Here is a 13870-nt window from a genome sequence, read left to right as displayed (position 1 = left end):
TCAAACCAATAGGCCTAGGCCATTCCTGCACAGCCTGAACCTTAACCAGATCCATCTCAAAACCTTTGCTGGAGATAATGTAGCCCAAAAAACTAATTCTCTGTACAGCGAACTCACATTTCTCCAGCTTAGCAAAAAGCGAATTGTCCATTAATAACTGTAATACCTCACGCACGCTCCGCCAATGAGACTCCAGATCCGGCGAATAAATCAAAATGTCATCCAAATACACAACCACATTTTTACCGATCAAAGGTCTAAGGATGTCATTAATCAGATTCTGAAAAAATGCAGGAGCATTAGTAAGACCAAAAGGCATAACCCGATTCTCAAAATGACCCACAGGAGTGTTAAAAGCAGTCTTCCATTCGTCACCCTCCTTCATGCGCAACAGATTGTATGCCCCCTTAAGGTCAATTTTAGAGAACCACTTGGCCCCCATTAACTGGTTAAACAGATCAGGAATCAATGGCAGTGGGTAAGGATTGCGTACAGTAATTTTGTTAATCTCACGAAAATCCAGACAAGGACGTAAATCGCCGTCCTTTTTTTTTACAAAAAAAAATCCAACCGCCACAGGAGACTTAGAGGGCCTAATGTGACCGGCGGCCAAACTTGTCTGTATGTATTCCTCCAAAGCCTTCCTCTCAGGAATAGTAAGGTTAAATAAACGACTTTTAGGAAGAGTCGCTCCAGGGACAAATTCAATAGAACAATCATAGTCTCTATGGGGAGGCAAAACCTGCGATTCCTTCTCAGAAAAAACTCTCCAAAAATCCTGAATAGGAACAGGCAATTCTCCCCTATCCAAAGCTGCAATACGCCCATTACAACACTTGTCATAACATTTATGGCTCCAGGATTTAATTTCACTGGTAGACCAATCCAGTACAGAATTGTGAAATTTTAACCAGGGCAATCCCAATATTACTGGAGAAGGCAAGTTATTCAAAACTACCAAATCCAATTTCTCATGGTGAACACCATTAATAGTGAGAGGAAATTCACAGACCTTGAGAGTAATATTCTTCAAAGGGGAACCATCCACAGAAACCACAGCAATGGGGGATGATAAAGGTTCAGGTTTTAAATTGAGTCTTTCCACGAATCCCCCATCAATAACATTCAGAGTAGACCCACAATCGACAAACACCCGAAATTCCATTAGTTTTTCCTGAGCAATCCTGGAAGCAGCTAAAAATACACCCTTGGAATTTAAACAGGCAATACGGGCATGACTGACCATTTTTTTTTCTTTCTTCATACGAAGCTCACAGCCTTTAATCAAATGACCAGATTTTCCGCAATAGAAACACAAGCCTTCAAAAAATCGACGGTCTTTTTCTTGAGAGCGAGGTGCCACCGATCCAATCTCCATCGGTTCACCACTGTTAGTACATACATTCTCATAACCAGAAACTGACATAGCAGAGGATTTGCTCTCATTAACCCTTGCACGCAGTCTTCTATCCACCCGTATAGCTAATTGCATAGCCTGTTGCAAATCTTCAGGTGTAGGATAAGCAATTAGCAGGTCTTTAACCCTTTCACTGAGCCCAGCAAGAAATACACTTTTCAGAGCAGAATCGTTCCACCCTGTTTGAGTAGACCAACGACGGAAATGAGTACAATATTTTTCCACATTACCTGATCCTTGTTTTAAACGTCTCAACTCAGTCTCAGCTGATGCGACACGGTCAGGATCATCATATAATAGTCCCAAAGCAGAAAAAAAACTATCCACTGATCTGAAGCATGTATCACTAGGTTGCAAAGAAAAGGCCCACTCCTGAGGCTCTTTGCGCAAAAGTGACATTATGAACCCTACGCGCTGGGATTCATCCCCAGAGGACTTAGGTCTCAAACGAAAATACAATAAGCAAGCATTTTTGAATGAAAAAAATTCTCGGTGTTCACCAAAAAATAAATCCGGCAAACATACCTTAGGCTCCAAGAAATGTGCTCCAGGACAGTTACTCACGTGCTGACGGAGCTCGGCCACCTCCAGAGAGAGTCCCTGCAGGCGATGAACCAAATCCTGAACCGACACCATGATGGAACAGAAAAATCTTTCCTTAGAGAATTTGCTGGCTGGACTTACTGTTATGTTCTGCTACCAGAGCTAAGGAAAGAGAGGAGATCTGTCCCTACGATAGAACTCAGCTTAATCCCTACGATGTAACAGGGAACCTGATCCTGCGATCAGACCTGCTAAAGTCCTAAGCTAGTCTGTACGGAGACCTATAGATGTGGGGAGGGAATCCCTACAAGTACTAAGGACTGGGAGGAATATGGGACACCTCCTAACAGAAATAGTAGCAGACAGACGAACAAACAAAATATATAGAACATAGAGGTCAGTAGACCAAGCAAACTAAGCTGAGCAAGACACAGAGCACAGGCTAGCTAGAAAGTAGATATACAATGAAGTCCAGCAAAGCCAGAAGGGCGGAGCAGGATTAAATAGGCCAACAAGGTCATGTGACCAGCAAAGGAAAAAAAACTAAGAGCAAGGTTCTAACAGGAGCAGGAGTTCAGTGGTGAGTGAGGAGTGGGGCCCAGCAGGAGGAGAGTTAGGAGAGAAGAAAGGAGCAGTGGGAAAGGCTCCAGAGACAGAAGGGATCCTAGGGGCACGGCAAGTGCGGGAAGCCACCTGTACGCCCGAATTCACGCTGACCGTGGAGGGATCAAGGCCGGAGGAGGGGACCAGCCCCAGACTAGTGGAGTACTTTAAGGCTCAGCAAGCAAACCGGAGGTTGCGGTATCTTTATGTGCCGTAGCCAAAATCCACACACATTCGCTGAAAAGGTGGCCATATAGGACCAAGGGGACAGACCGGACATCGGACATCGCCCAACAAGGCCCGCGGCCACTGGCTCGGCACTGTGTGCGAGGCGCAGGGCAGGAGGGCGAGAGCCAGCGCAGTGAGACGACCTGGAGAGGGACACGAAAGGGGTCCCATTCAATTGCTCCTAAGATATCAGAGAGTTGGCAGGATCACTTCCCCGGAGGACACAGGACGACGTGGGTGGTTACAAACCGGTAACTGTAACCTGGAGAACTTAGCAACTGTGAGTAAAACCTGAAGACTGCACCCCGCTGTGTCCTTGACTTAATTGCTGCGTCACCTGCCCTGCACTACACTGTCCCTGCCGACAACATCTACCTTTTCAAATCTCCATTTACTGCCCTGGAGCTTAGCTCTGCCCGTGGAGAGCTGAACCATCTTTGCTGCGTCACCATCAGCCCCAGTGGATCTGCACCGCAGCGGCGGCCCCATATAGCTGCATACCACGGGTGGCGTCACGAACATTATCCCCAAATCTTTATTTCCCCAATTGACTGTTCTTTATTTGACCGCCCTGGGCCACGGACCGGGTCACTGCCACTGTGACAACCCCGATACAGGACCGGACCGGCTACCGAGTACCCCACGGCCCCAGGGGGCGTGTCGTATACCCTGCCTGTTTGCCTATATACACTGCCTGCCTTATATCTCTGCTGATGGATTAGTCCTCAGAAGGACTGTTTGTTGACATGGATATGTGTCAAAAAAACTACTGTTCTCCCTACACTACCTAATACACAAGCAAATCTCTCCCTAGCTCAGCAGCACCTCACCCTACTCTGCCTGATTCCAAAGTAGACTGTAACGAGCATGGCGGCGCCAGTTCTGATATAGACCTGATGACGCTGTGCGGCCAGCCAATCACTGTAATGCCACAACCAGCATGGCTACGGCATTACAGTGAGTGGCAGGCATCTCTTCATGTTCATTGGCTCTGTAAAGAGCGCCGAACATACAGGGAGGAGACCCGAGCTCCCGCCGAGCAACCCCGGAAATACTCGGTGAGCGCCGAGCATCTCGAGCGGTGAGATGCTCGGGCGAGCACCGAGCAGTAGCGAGCATGCTCGCTCATTACTAGTAGTGTGGCACCCCAGGGGGTCTGGTTGCCACAGTGGTAGTAATACCATGTCTGGGAGCAAAACAGGGGTTTCCTGGTCAGGAACACACTACATGCAACACCTCCTGCTTCAGACCAGAAAAGGGGAGGATCCTGTCCTATATAACTGGATCTGGAGGTGGGGTTAGCCAGTCTAGTCTAAGTCTAGTTCAGTGTCAGGAGTTGAGGACACTAAGGAGCAAGAAGCCAGGGACTTGAGCTGAGCAGAGCTCGTCCTGGCCAGTGTATACAGAGGACCGAACACCGGAGTCCGAGGCTGTGGGGATTGTATATCCAGCAGCAGATACCGCAAGGCAGGAGATTGCAGGTCTCCTGGCCTACAGAAGCCTGGAGGCTCAGCCACATAGTTACATAGTTACATAGTTTATAAGGTCGAAAAAAGACAAGCGTCCATCCAGTTTAGCCTATTTCTTGTGCACTGCAGCTATTCCGCAGCGTTGATCCAGGGGAAGGCAACAAAAAAACATGCGGTATAGGCCAATTTACATCATTGAGGAAAAATTCACTTCCTGACACCAATCTGGCAGTCAGATTAAATCCCTGGATTAATTAGCTATCACTAAGCATAAGATGTAATTTTATTGTTCTCAAGAAAGGCGTCCAGGCCTCTCTTGAACTCTTTAAGTGAGTTGGACATCACCACTTCCTCTCCCAGAGAGTTCCAGAGTCTCACGGCTCTGACCGTAAAGAATCCCCTTCTATGCTGGTGCAGGAACCTCCTTTCCTCCAGACGCATAGTGTGCCCCCTCGTCTTTGTCACCATCCTTGGTATAAACAGGTCATGGGAGAGATCTCTGTACTGCCCCCTGATGTATTTATACATGTTTATGAGGTCTCCCCTAAGCCTTCTCTTTTCCAACGTAAATAGGCCTAATTTTGATAACCTCTCTGGGTATTCTAGTCCCTCCATTCCCTTTATTACCTTAGTCGCCCTCCTTTGTACCCTCTCTAGCTCCAATATGTCTTTCCTGAGCACCGGAGCCCAGAGCTGTGCACAATATTCTAAGTGCGGCCTTACCAGCGCTTTATACAGAGGAAGAACAATGTTCTCATCATATGCCCCTATTCCTCTTCTGATGCATGCCATGACTCTATTTGCCTTCGCAGCTGCCTGACACTGGGCACTCCAATTTAATTTGCTATTAACCAAGACGCCCAGGTCCTTCTCCATGTCAGATTTCCCCAACGGTTTCCCATTTAATATGTATGGGTGACTGCTGTTTTTCTTTCCCATGTGCATGACCTTATATTTATCGGCATTGAACCCCATTTGCCATTTTTTGGCCTAACTCCCCAATTTATCTAAATCCTCCTGTAGCTGTGCCTTATCCTCATCTGTATTAACTACTTTACAAAGTTTGGTATCATCTGCAAATATTGCTATTTTACTATGCAACCCTTCCACTAGATCATTAATAAATATATTAAATAATATAGGGCCCAAGACAGACCCTTGAGGCACCCCGCTAGTAACCCTGACACACCCTGAGCTTACTCCATTGATAACCACCCTCTGCTTTCTATCACTCAGCCAGCTATTTACCCACTTGCACACATTATCCCCCAGACCAAGCATTCTCATTTTATATACCAACTTTTTGTGTGGCACGGTATCAAACGCTTTGGAGAAGTCAAGGTATACAACATCCACTGACTCTCCCCGGTCCAGCTGTGAGCTCACCTCCTCGTAGAAGGCGATCAGGTTTGTTTGGCAGGAGCGATCCCTCATGAATCCATGTTGATATGGAGTTATACAGTTATTATCATTAAGATATTCTACAATAGCATCTCTAAGAAATCCTTCAAACAATTTACCCACAACAGACGTTAAGCTGACTGGTCTATAGTTCCCAGGGTCACTTTTAGACCCCTTTTTGAATATTGGTACCGCATTTGCTTGGCGCCAGTCTAGTGGGACAGTCCCTGTCCATAAAGAGTGCTTGAATATAAGATACAGCGGCCTGTCTATCACATTACTTAATTCTTTTATTACCCAGGGGTGTATGTCATCTGGGCCTGGTGACTTGTCTATTTTGATATTATTTAGGCGTTTCTGAACTTCCTCCTGGGTTAGGTGGGTGATATTTAGCGGAGGGTTTACTTTATCACTTTATAACATTAGTCTGAGTGCGATCCGATGTTTTGTTGGATCACACTCAGACCCAAAATATGGTCGTCTGCACAAACATAATGAGTTATTCTGCCATCTCCTTAATAAAAGAAAAATCTAGCAATGTCAATAACTGGTGGCAAACATTCTCCTCAAGTTATTGGGGTGCTGCTTAGTAGTGTTGAGCTACCCCTGTAGTGTTCGGGTTCGGTTCGGTTCGTCGAACACTGGGATGTTCGAGGAACTGTTCATCGAACACCTTAGAACGCCGTCGAACACCGTCGAACACCGTTAAAACTAAAGGCAGGCAAAAAGAACACATAGAAACACATAGAAAACACCTTCAAAGGTGTCCAAAAGCTGACACACTGCTCAGAAGACACTCTCTTTAAAAAAGCCGGCCGGCAATTCAGCAGCGGCATACACCGGTACCCGACAATTTAGACAAGAAGGAATAGAGCATCACACATAGATTAGATAGATAGAGACATGTCAGTCACATATATAAGAAGTACAGTGACAGTGTTGGTTACTGTACTTGTCATTTAGTGCTAAAGGATTTATTAAAATAAAATATTAGTCTTTTCATGCACCGTCTCTTTAAAAAAGCCGGCCGGCAATTCAGCATCGGTACCAATTTATAGAATAGAGCATCACAGATAGATTAGATAGATAGAAACATGTGAGTCACATTTATAAGAAGTACAGTGATAGTGTTGATTACTGTACTTGTCATTTAGTGTTAAAATAAAGGATTTATTTAAAATAAAATTGGCGTGGGGTTCCCCGTAATTTTAGTCTCTAGCGGAGGTTAAGCAGACGGCTGGAGCAGATGTTTGAAGCCTGGGAAGGGGGTAATACCCACAGAGCTTCCCAGGCTACTAATATCAGCCCCCAGCTGAATACCTAGCCTTTACTAGCTATTAAAATTGGGGACCCCCAAAAAAATGATGTAGGGTCCCCCCTATTTTAATAGCTAGCAAAGGCTAGGCAGACAGCTGGGGGCTGATATTAATAGCCCAGGAAGGGTGCCATGAATATTGGCCCCCTCCCAGGATAGAAACACCAGCCGTCAGCCGCCCCAGAAATGGCACATCCATAGGATGCGCCAATTCTGGCACTTAGGCTCGCTCTTCCCACTGCCCTGTAGCAGTGACAGTGGGGTAATAGGGTTGGGGTTGATGTCAGCTTATAATGCCAGCTGACATCAAGCCCAGGTTAGTAATGGAGAGGCGTCTATAAGACACCCCCATTACTAACCCCATAGTCAAAGTTACAAAAAAACACAAACACCCAGAATAAAGTCCTTTAATTGAAATAAAGACATAATTCTTAATTGTTCTAAATTAAACCATACTTACCATCACGCCCATTCCAGCTGAAGCCAACGATCTCCTGCAATAAAAGAAAAATAATAAAGCAACATCATCCTTACCTTTCCATGGTTTCCAGGACGGCTTCAGCTCTGCTACATTCACATGACAGGCTGGACCGCAGCAGAACGCTGCCATCCAGCTTGCCATGCGGCAGACACTGAGAAGCGCAGGCATGGTGAAATCATTAACATTACTGCTCATCACAATCGCCGGGTCTCGCTGAGTCTCACGGAGCGCAGCGTGAGCGGGGAGTGGCAGCTGCTAAAGCCTACTTAGCCTCAAAACGAGGTTCCATAGGCTCTGGATGGCAGATTCGGGGAACTTCGTGGGAACACTGTATACGTCGGACCTGCGTGGGAACTTTTTTTCATGTAATAAATTGGTGAACGAGGGACAGTGTCTTGTTTTTGTTCCTTTTTTTATTGTGTTTTTCAGATTTCCATTTGTAGACTACGTCGGATTCCCTAGACTACTTCAGACCTGTGTGGGACTTTTTTCTTTTTTTAACAAATTGGTGAACTAGGAAGAGAGTCGGGGAGTGTTTTTTTAAGTAAAGTACTTTTGTGTGTGAGTTTTTCTTTTTAGCACTGGGTTAATAATGGGGGTGTCTGATAGACACCTCTCCATTACTAACACCAGGGCTTGATGTCAGCTGTAGTTTTAGACAATTCACAGCTGACAAGAAGAGCGAAGGTGAAGTGCCAGAATTGACGCATCTCATGTGAAGCTCCACTTCTGGGGCTGTTGTGGGCTGGTATTGTTAGGCTGGGAAGGGCCCAATAACCATGTACCTTCCCAGCCTGATAATATCAGCTCACAGCTGTCTGCTGTACCTTTGCTAGCTACCAAAAATGGAAGGACCCCACTTCAGTAAGGCACATGACGCGCCCCCTGGGCCATGTTGTTAGGGATACCCAGAGCCGGATCAGATGGGGGTTGTAGTCTCCGAGTGGCTGTGACCCGGTCCGTGCCCAGGGTGTCAAGCTCAGTGTGTGGCAGTCCTACAGATGTTATTAGTTCTTAGTGTCGACTACGCCACCCGTTGATTTGCGGTCAAAAGGCCGCCGCTGCAGCAGGGTCCGCTGAGGCTGTTGGTATGTGTGCAGCTTTGGTAGTATAACCCCCAGCGGGAGGGGTATAGCCTCAGGGGGTCAGCCGTGGAGGATGGTGATTGTGAAGGTGCAGCAAGGAGACTCAGAGGCATAAAATGCAGTTCCAGGGTTTTACTTACTGGTGTTGCTCGGGTCACTGTGTACAGCAGTGACCACCCAAGCCGTGCTGCGTCCACCAGGTCCTGGACTCGGTCAACTCCCAGGCAACTCCGGAGTGTGGTCCTGAGCTCCCTTTCTGACTTGTCCTCCTCTCCGGCCTTCCCCACCAGGGATCCACCTAAGTCCGGCTCCCTCGGGCCTCCTGTTGGTAAACCCTTGTCTCTGGGTTCCCTGACCCTATTCTTGGTTTGCCTTCCGGGTGGATTTAGTGGGTGGTCGTGGCAGATCCTGCCCACGACCTCCGGTTCCTGGCTAAGGTGTGCTGTAGCCTCTGCCAGCTTGGGATCCGGTACCCTTTTGCCGACCCTTCACCCTTTTGTCCTTATTCTGGGATCTTGGGGTCCCCTCTGCGCCTCTGGGTCTCTCTTCCTTCTCCTCTGCTCTGCTTCTCAGGCTCTCAGACAGACTGTCTGACTGGCTGACTGACAACCGACTGACGTCTCACAGACTGACCCTGATCTAAGATGGTGCCCACCTTATATACTCCCTCTATGTGTGAGCTCAGGTGACCAGCACCCAATGAGCTCCTAGCTTTACCCAGGCTGCTCCCCCTATCTGCCCCTACACTACTGGGATGTTCCACCCCCCTCCCACTCCAGCCAGGAACAGACACTGTCGTACCTGCACATTTCTCTAGTGGGAGTACCATCGGTCTGTTCCCCGGAAATGGGATGTGTGTAGTGCATGCAGCTAACTGAGCTCAGTTCCACACTCCATCCTTACCCGGGAGTGGAATATCACACCTCTGGGTTGAGGTGCAATACCCCTGTAGCAGCCGAATCCTCAGGGTGCTACATTCCCCCCTGGTAAATCACAGCACGTCCTCGGGCTGTAAGATATAAACATCCAAAACATACAATTTTTTTTTTCATAAACATAAACATAGAAAACATCATATATATATATCAGCAATAAACTTTTCATATAAATAACATTCTTGTTTCTGGTTCCTCCGGTCACGGTGCAACTTGTGACCGGGTAAAGTGCGACAGTCTCTCTTGGAAGAAAACAGTTTCCTATAAAACCAGTAGGGGGCGCCTTAAGAAGCGCAACTATATACAAGGGAAATATGGCCGCTCTCAGTCCTCGGCCAGGTATTAGGGAGGAATGACCGCTCTCAGTCCTCGGTCAGTGGGAATAGGGACACACGGGTTTCAGTTCAATCTGCTGGTCCCAACGGGGACTATATTTTAACTAGAACAGTTCTTATACCCTGACGGGTAACTATGTACAGTCTCTTTACCGTACTTTAACGACGGCGTCCTCCTGCTCCTTCTTTAGATTCTTCAGACCCGTCCGGGTCCTCTTGCTCCTCCTCACACCGCAGCTCCTCCTCCGTCAGGCGATGCACATGGAGGGCGTAGGGTCCTTTGGCACACTTGTGCCGGGTGAAGGTGACCTCGTCCCCTACATACAGGTCACGACCTCTGTGTCCCTCCGGCAGATGGCTTTCTACGTCTCTGCGGGTCACAAAGACGTCGCCGGGGGTATGATGGTCTCTAATGAAGCCCCACCCATGCTGCATGTTGAATTTTATCACAGTCCCGGTGGAAGGGGGACCATGAGCTGCACGGGGATTCCTCCTGGTCCGGCTCTTCTGCTCCGCGCTCCTTATCTGCGCTTGCTGTTCCCGGACCCGCCTCTCTCTCCGCTCCCTCTCGAAGACCTCGAGCTGCTGCCGGCAGCACTCTGCACGCTCCGCTGCGGCCGCCCGAGTCTCCTGAGTGAACCCCATGAGGTCTTCTCCAGTGGGGTCCCACTCGAACTGTGCCTCCTCCAGCGGGGGCGAGGTCCTCCTTGCGGGCTTCGGAACCGGAATCAGGGGTTCATCTAGGGGTCTCTCTTTCCGGAGTCGGGGATGGTGAAACTCCGGTGGCCATATGAAGGGCTGCCCATCCGGGCACGTATGCTGGGTGAACAGGTCCTCACCCAGGTGCGGTACTTTAGGTGCTATGGGCGCTGTGGTGGTAGCGGCGCCCGGGTTGACCAGGCCTTGCGACCAGGCTTGGGGCACGCTAAAGGAAAAGGGCACCGTAAGAACGGCGGCGCCCGTGGTTACTCGGCCCTGCGGCCAGGCCGGTGGGGGCGCTGTTGGAATAGCGGCTCCCGGGGGTACTAGGCCTTGCGACCAGGCCGGTGGTATTTCCTGCTTGGCCACGCTCGAGGTCGAGGCGTGTGACGTCACAGGGGTCGCGGCCGCGGTTTCCGGTTGAGGCCTAGTCGGCGGCGGTGACGATGCAGCGACGGGCACGGCAGGGGGAATTTCGGGCTCTGCGACGGGGAGCTGGGGCAGGCACGCGGTTTCCCGGCTCGGGGTAGAGACGTCCCCTTTACCTGCCTCCGTCCGTTCAGCTCCCTTCTCGGCGCCGTCTCCTGCCTTCATTCCTCCTGCGCCATCCTCAGAGGCGGTCTGTCTCCTCGTCTCAGGTGGCGTGCTCCGCTGACGGGTGCCGGTCTGCTGGGCCATCTCTCAGCTCCACTCCGCCAACGTCTCTCGCTGCACCCGGGCCATCCTCCGTGCGAGGCCCTCCAACGCAGTCTGTGCACACTCCTGGTCTCGGGGGAGCTGTGTTAGGATCTCCAGCAGGCCTTCTGGAGTGGCGACCTGCAACAGGCTCCTGACCACTGGGTCGGTGCTGCCTGACTCTCCCTCCATCTCCGGGTAGGCTCTCTCTGGACTCTCTTCCAGACGTCTTGTCTCCGGGTGCGCTCTCTCCAGACTGCTCCAGGCGACACCCATCTTTGCTCTCTTGTTCTGTCTCCGCCCACATTGAGGGTGGTCCCGGGGCAACTTGGTGATTGTCAGTTCCAGGGGCAGTTCTCTTACGCTGATGGACACTTCCAGCATCACAGTCTCTGTTGGTGGGCGCGGTTTCCGCTTTTGGCGCCATTCTTCGACCTGGCCCACGATGGGAGGTGGCCTTTTGCCACCCTCTGGCACGCCCATAATGGCGTCCGCTCTTCCAAGACGGGAAATCTTTGGAAATGGCGGGAAAAAACTGCAAATGGCGGACAACCGGCGGGAAACGACCTGTGATGGGGTCCGTTGGCGGGGACCCTCCAGAACCGGCGGGAGACTTCTTGTTAAGGTAACGGTGAACTTTTCTTCAGGCACGCAGTACCCAGTTGTTGCGGGCACGTAATCCTGCCGACTACGCCAAAGTTGACGCGCCCCCTGGGCCATGTTGTTAGGGATACCCGGAGCCGGATCAGATGGGGGTTGTAGTCTCCGAGTGGCTGTGACCCGGTCCGTGCCCAGGGTGTCAAGCTCAGTGTGTGGCAGTCCTACAGATGTTATTAGTTCTTAGTGTCGACTACGCCACCCATTGATTTGCGGTCAAAAGGCCGCCGCTGCAGCAGGGTCCGCTGAGGCTGTTGGTATGTGTGCAGCTTTGGTAGTATAACCCCCAACGGGAGGGGTATAGCCTCAGGGGGTCAGCCGTGGAGGATGGTGATTGTGAAGGTGCAGCAAGGAGACTCAGAGGCATAAAATGCAGTTCCAGGGTTTTACTTACTGGTGTTGCTCGGGTCACTGTGTACAGCAGTGACCACCCAAGCCGTGCTGCGTCCACCAGGTCCTGGACTCGGTCAACTCCCAGGCAACTCCGGAGTGTGGTCCTGAGCTCCCTTTCTGACTTGTCCTCCTCTCCGGCCTTCCCCACCAGGGATCCACCTAAGTCCGGCTCCCTCGGGCCTCCTGTTGGTAAACCCTTGTCTCTGGGTTCCCTGACCCTATTCTTGGTTTGCCTTCCGGGTGGATTTAGTGGGTGGTCGTGGCAGATCCTGCCCACGACCTCCGGTTCCTGGCTAAGGTGTGCTGTAGCCTCTGCCAGCTTGGGATCTGGTACCCTTTTGCCGACCCTTCACCCTTTTGTCCTTATTCTGGGATCTTGGGGTCCCCTCTGCGCCTCTGGGTCTCTCTTCCTTCTCCTCTGCCCTGCTTCTCAGTGCTACACACACATGCAAGGATTATTATATATTTCATGGATATCTCTTTATCTATTATCTATCTATCTATCTATCTATCTATTTATTTATTTCTCTTGCTATAATCTATTTATTTCATACCTAACTATCTCTCTATCTTTGCACATGTTTAGCACATAAAAATCTTTAACTTCTATTCTGCATTCTATTCCGGTACGTGTCACACAGATGGCACACGGATGTCATACTTCATGTCATCCATGTGCGCGTGTGCGGTACGTATTGTCATCCGTGCTGCTGGATAAAAAATGGACATGTCTACATGTGGGCCACAAGGACACACGGTCTGTGTGAAAACACTGACATGTGAGCAGCCCCATAGATTATAATCGGTGTGCGTGTGTAGGTGTCTCCAGTACGTGTGAAAGCGGATGCCCCATGTACCAGAAATATGGACGTGTGAAGGGGGCCTAAGAGGTAGCAAAGGGGGTGAATTGTGACCATCACTTATTGTGAACCACATATTTTTTCTGAGGAACCCCTGTTATTTACTTTATATAGAGGTGCTATCTTTTATTATAATACTGTCTGGCATGATAATGAGACTGCTGAAAAGTCTTCAATACAGAAAAGGAAATATGAAGCTTAGTGGCCAATGTGAAAATTGGTACATTACAGAAAATTTCTAAAAAGATCCCAATTTTTAAAATGTGTTAAATGTATTAAAAAATACATTCAGCATAAAAAACTGATTTAAATAATAGGTCACTTTCTGATGCCACATTTTCTTTAAAATCTGCAGGTCAATTTGCTGGTACTGCAAAAAAAATCTGAGGGGGGGAAAACGTATCGAAAAGCATTGTGTCTATTGATTCTAAATGTCAGTTCAGTTTGTCCTTCTACTAATGGCTAAAGTAAAAAAATAATTACTAATAATTCAGATTAAAAGTAATCCGTAAAACCTTATCATTCTCAAACATGTGATTGCATAAGCAGAGGCCTTGCCTTCATCTTCTCGCCATTTTACTTCTGCAGGATTCAAGGAAATAACATTTGGCTGAAGCTTTAACAGATGACTTAATTCCAGGGCTTTTTTCTTCGTGCATTCAAATTCTGCGTAAACCTCTGCCTCAGAGCTGCCATTTTTGGACTTTCTTGATTCTATGTGAATAATGTTCACGTATTTTTCCTGAGGAAACAAATATAAAAGACAGAGCATAT

General features: G+C 48.9%; 1 protein-coding gene across 1 annotated transcript in view; it reads right to left on the bottom strand.

Annotated features, from left to right (window-relative positions):
• Positions 1 to 13870, bottom strand: part of TPH2 (tryptophan hydroxylase 2) — a 552487-nt gene that overhangs the window by 480264 nt on the left and 58353 nt on the right. The window contains exon 3 of the mRNA XM_073651797.1: positions 13655 to 13838. Within this exon, the coding sequence (XP_073507898.1) occupies positions 13655 to 13838 (184 nt within the window). The remainder of the gene's footprint in view (positions 1 to 13654; positions 13839 to 13870) is intronic.

This window comes from Phyllobates terribilis, unplaced genomic scaffold, assembly GCF_046119375.1.
Source record: "Phyllobates terribilis strain yellow unplaced genomic scaffold, ASM4611937v1 Scaffold_11__3_contigs__length_659146591, whole genome shotgun sequence".
NCBI lineage: Eukaryota > Metazoa > Chordata > Amphibia > Anura > Dendrobatidae > Phyllobates > Phyllobates terribilis.
The sequence above is the reverse complement of the archived record's forward strand: the minus strand, read 5'-3'. Positions and strand labels throughout refer to the sequence as shown.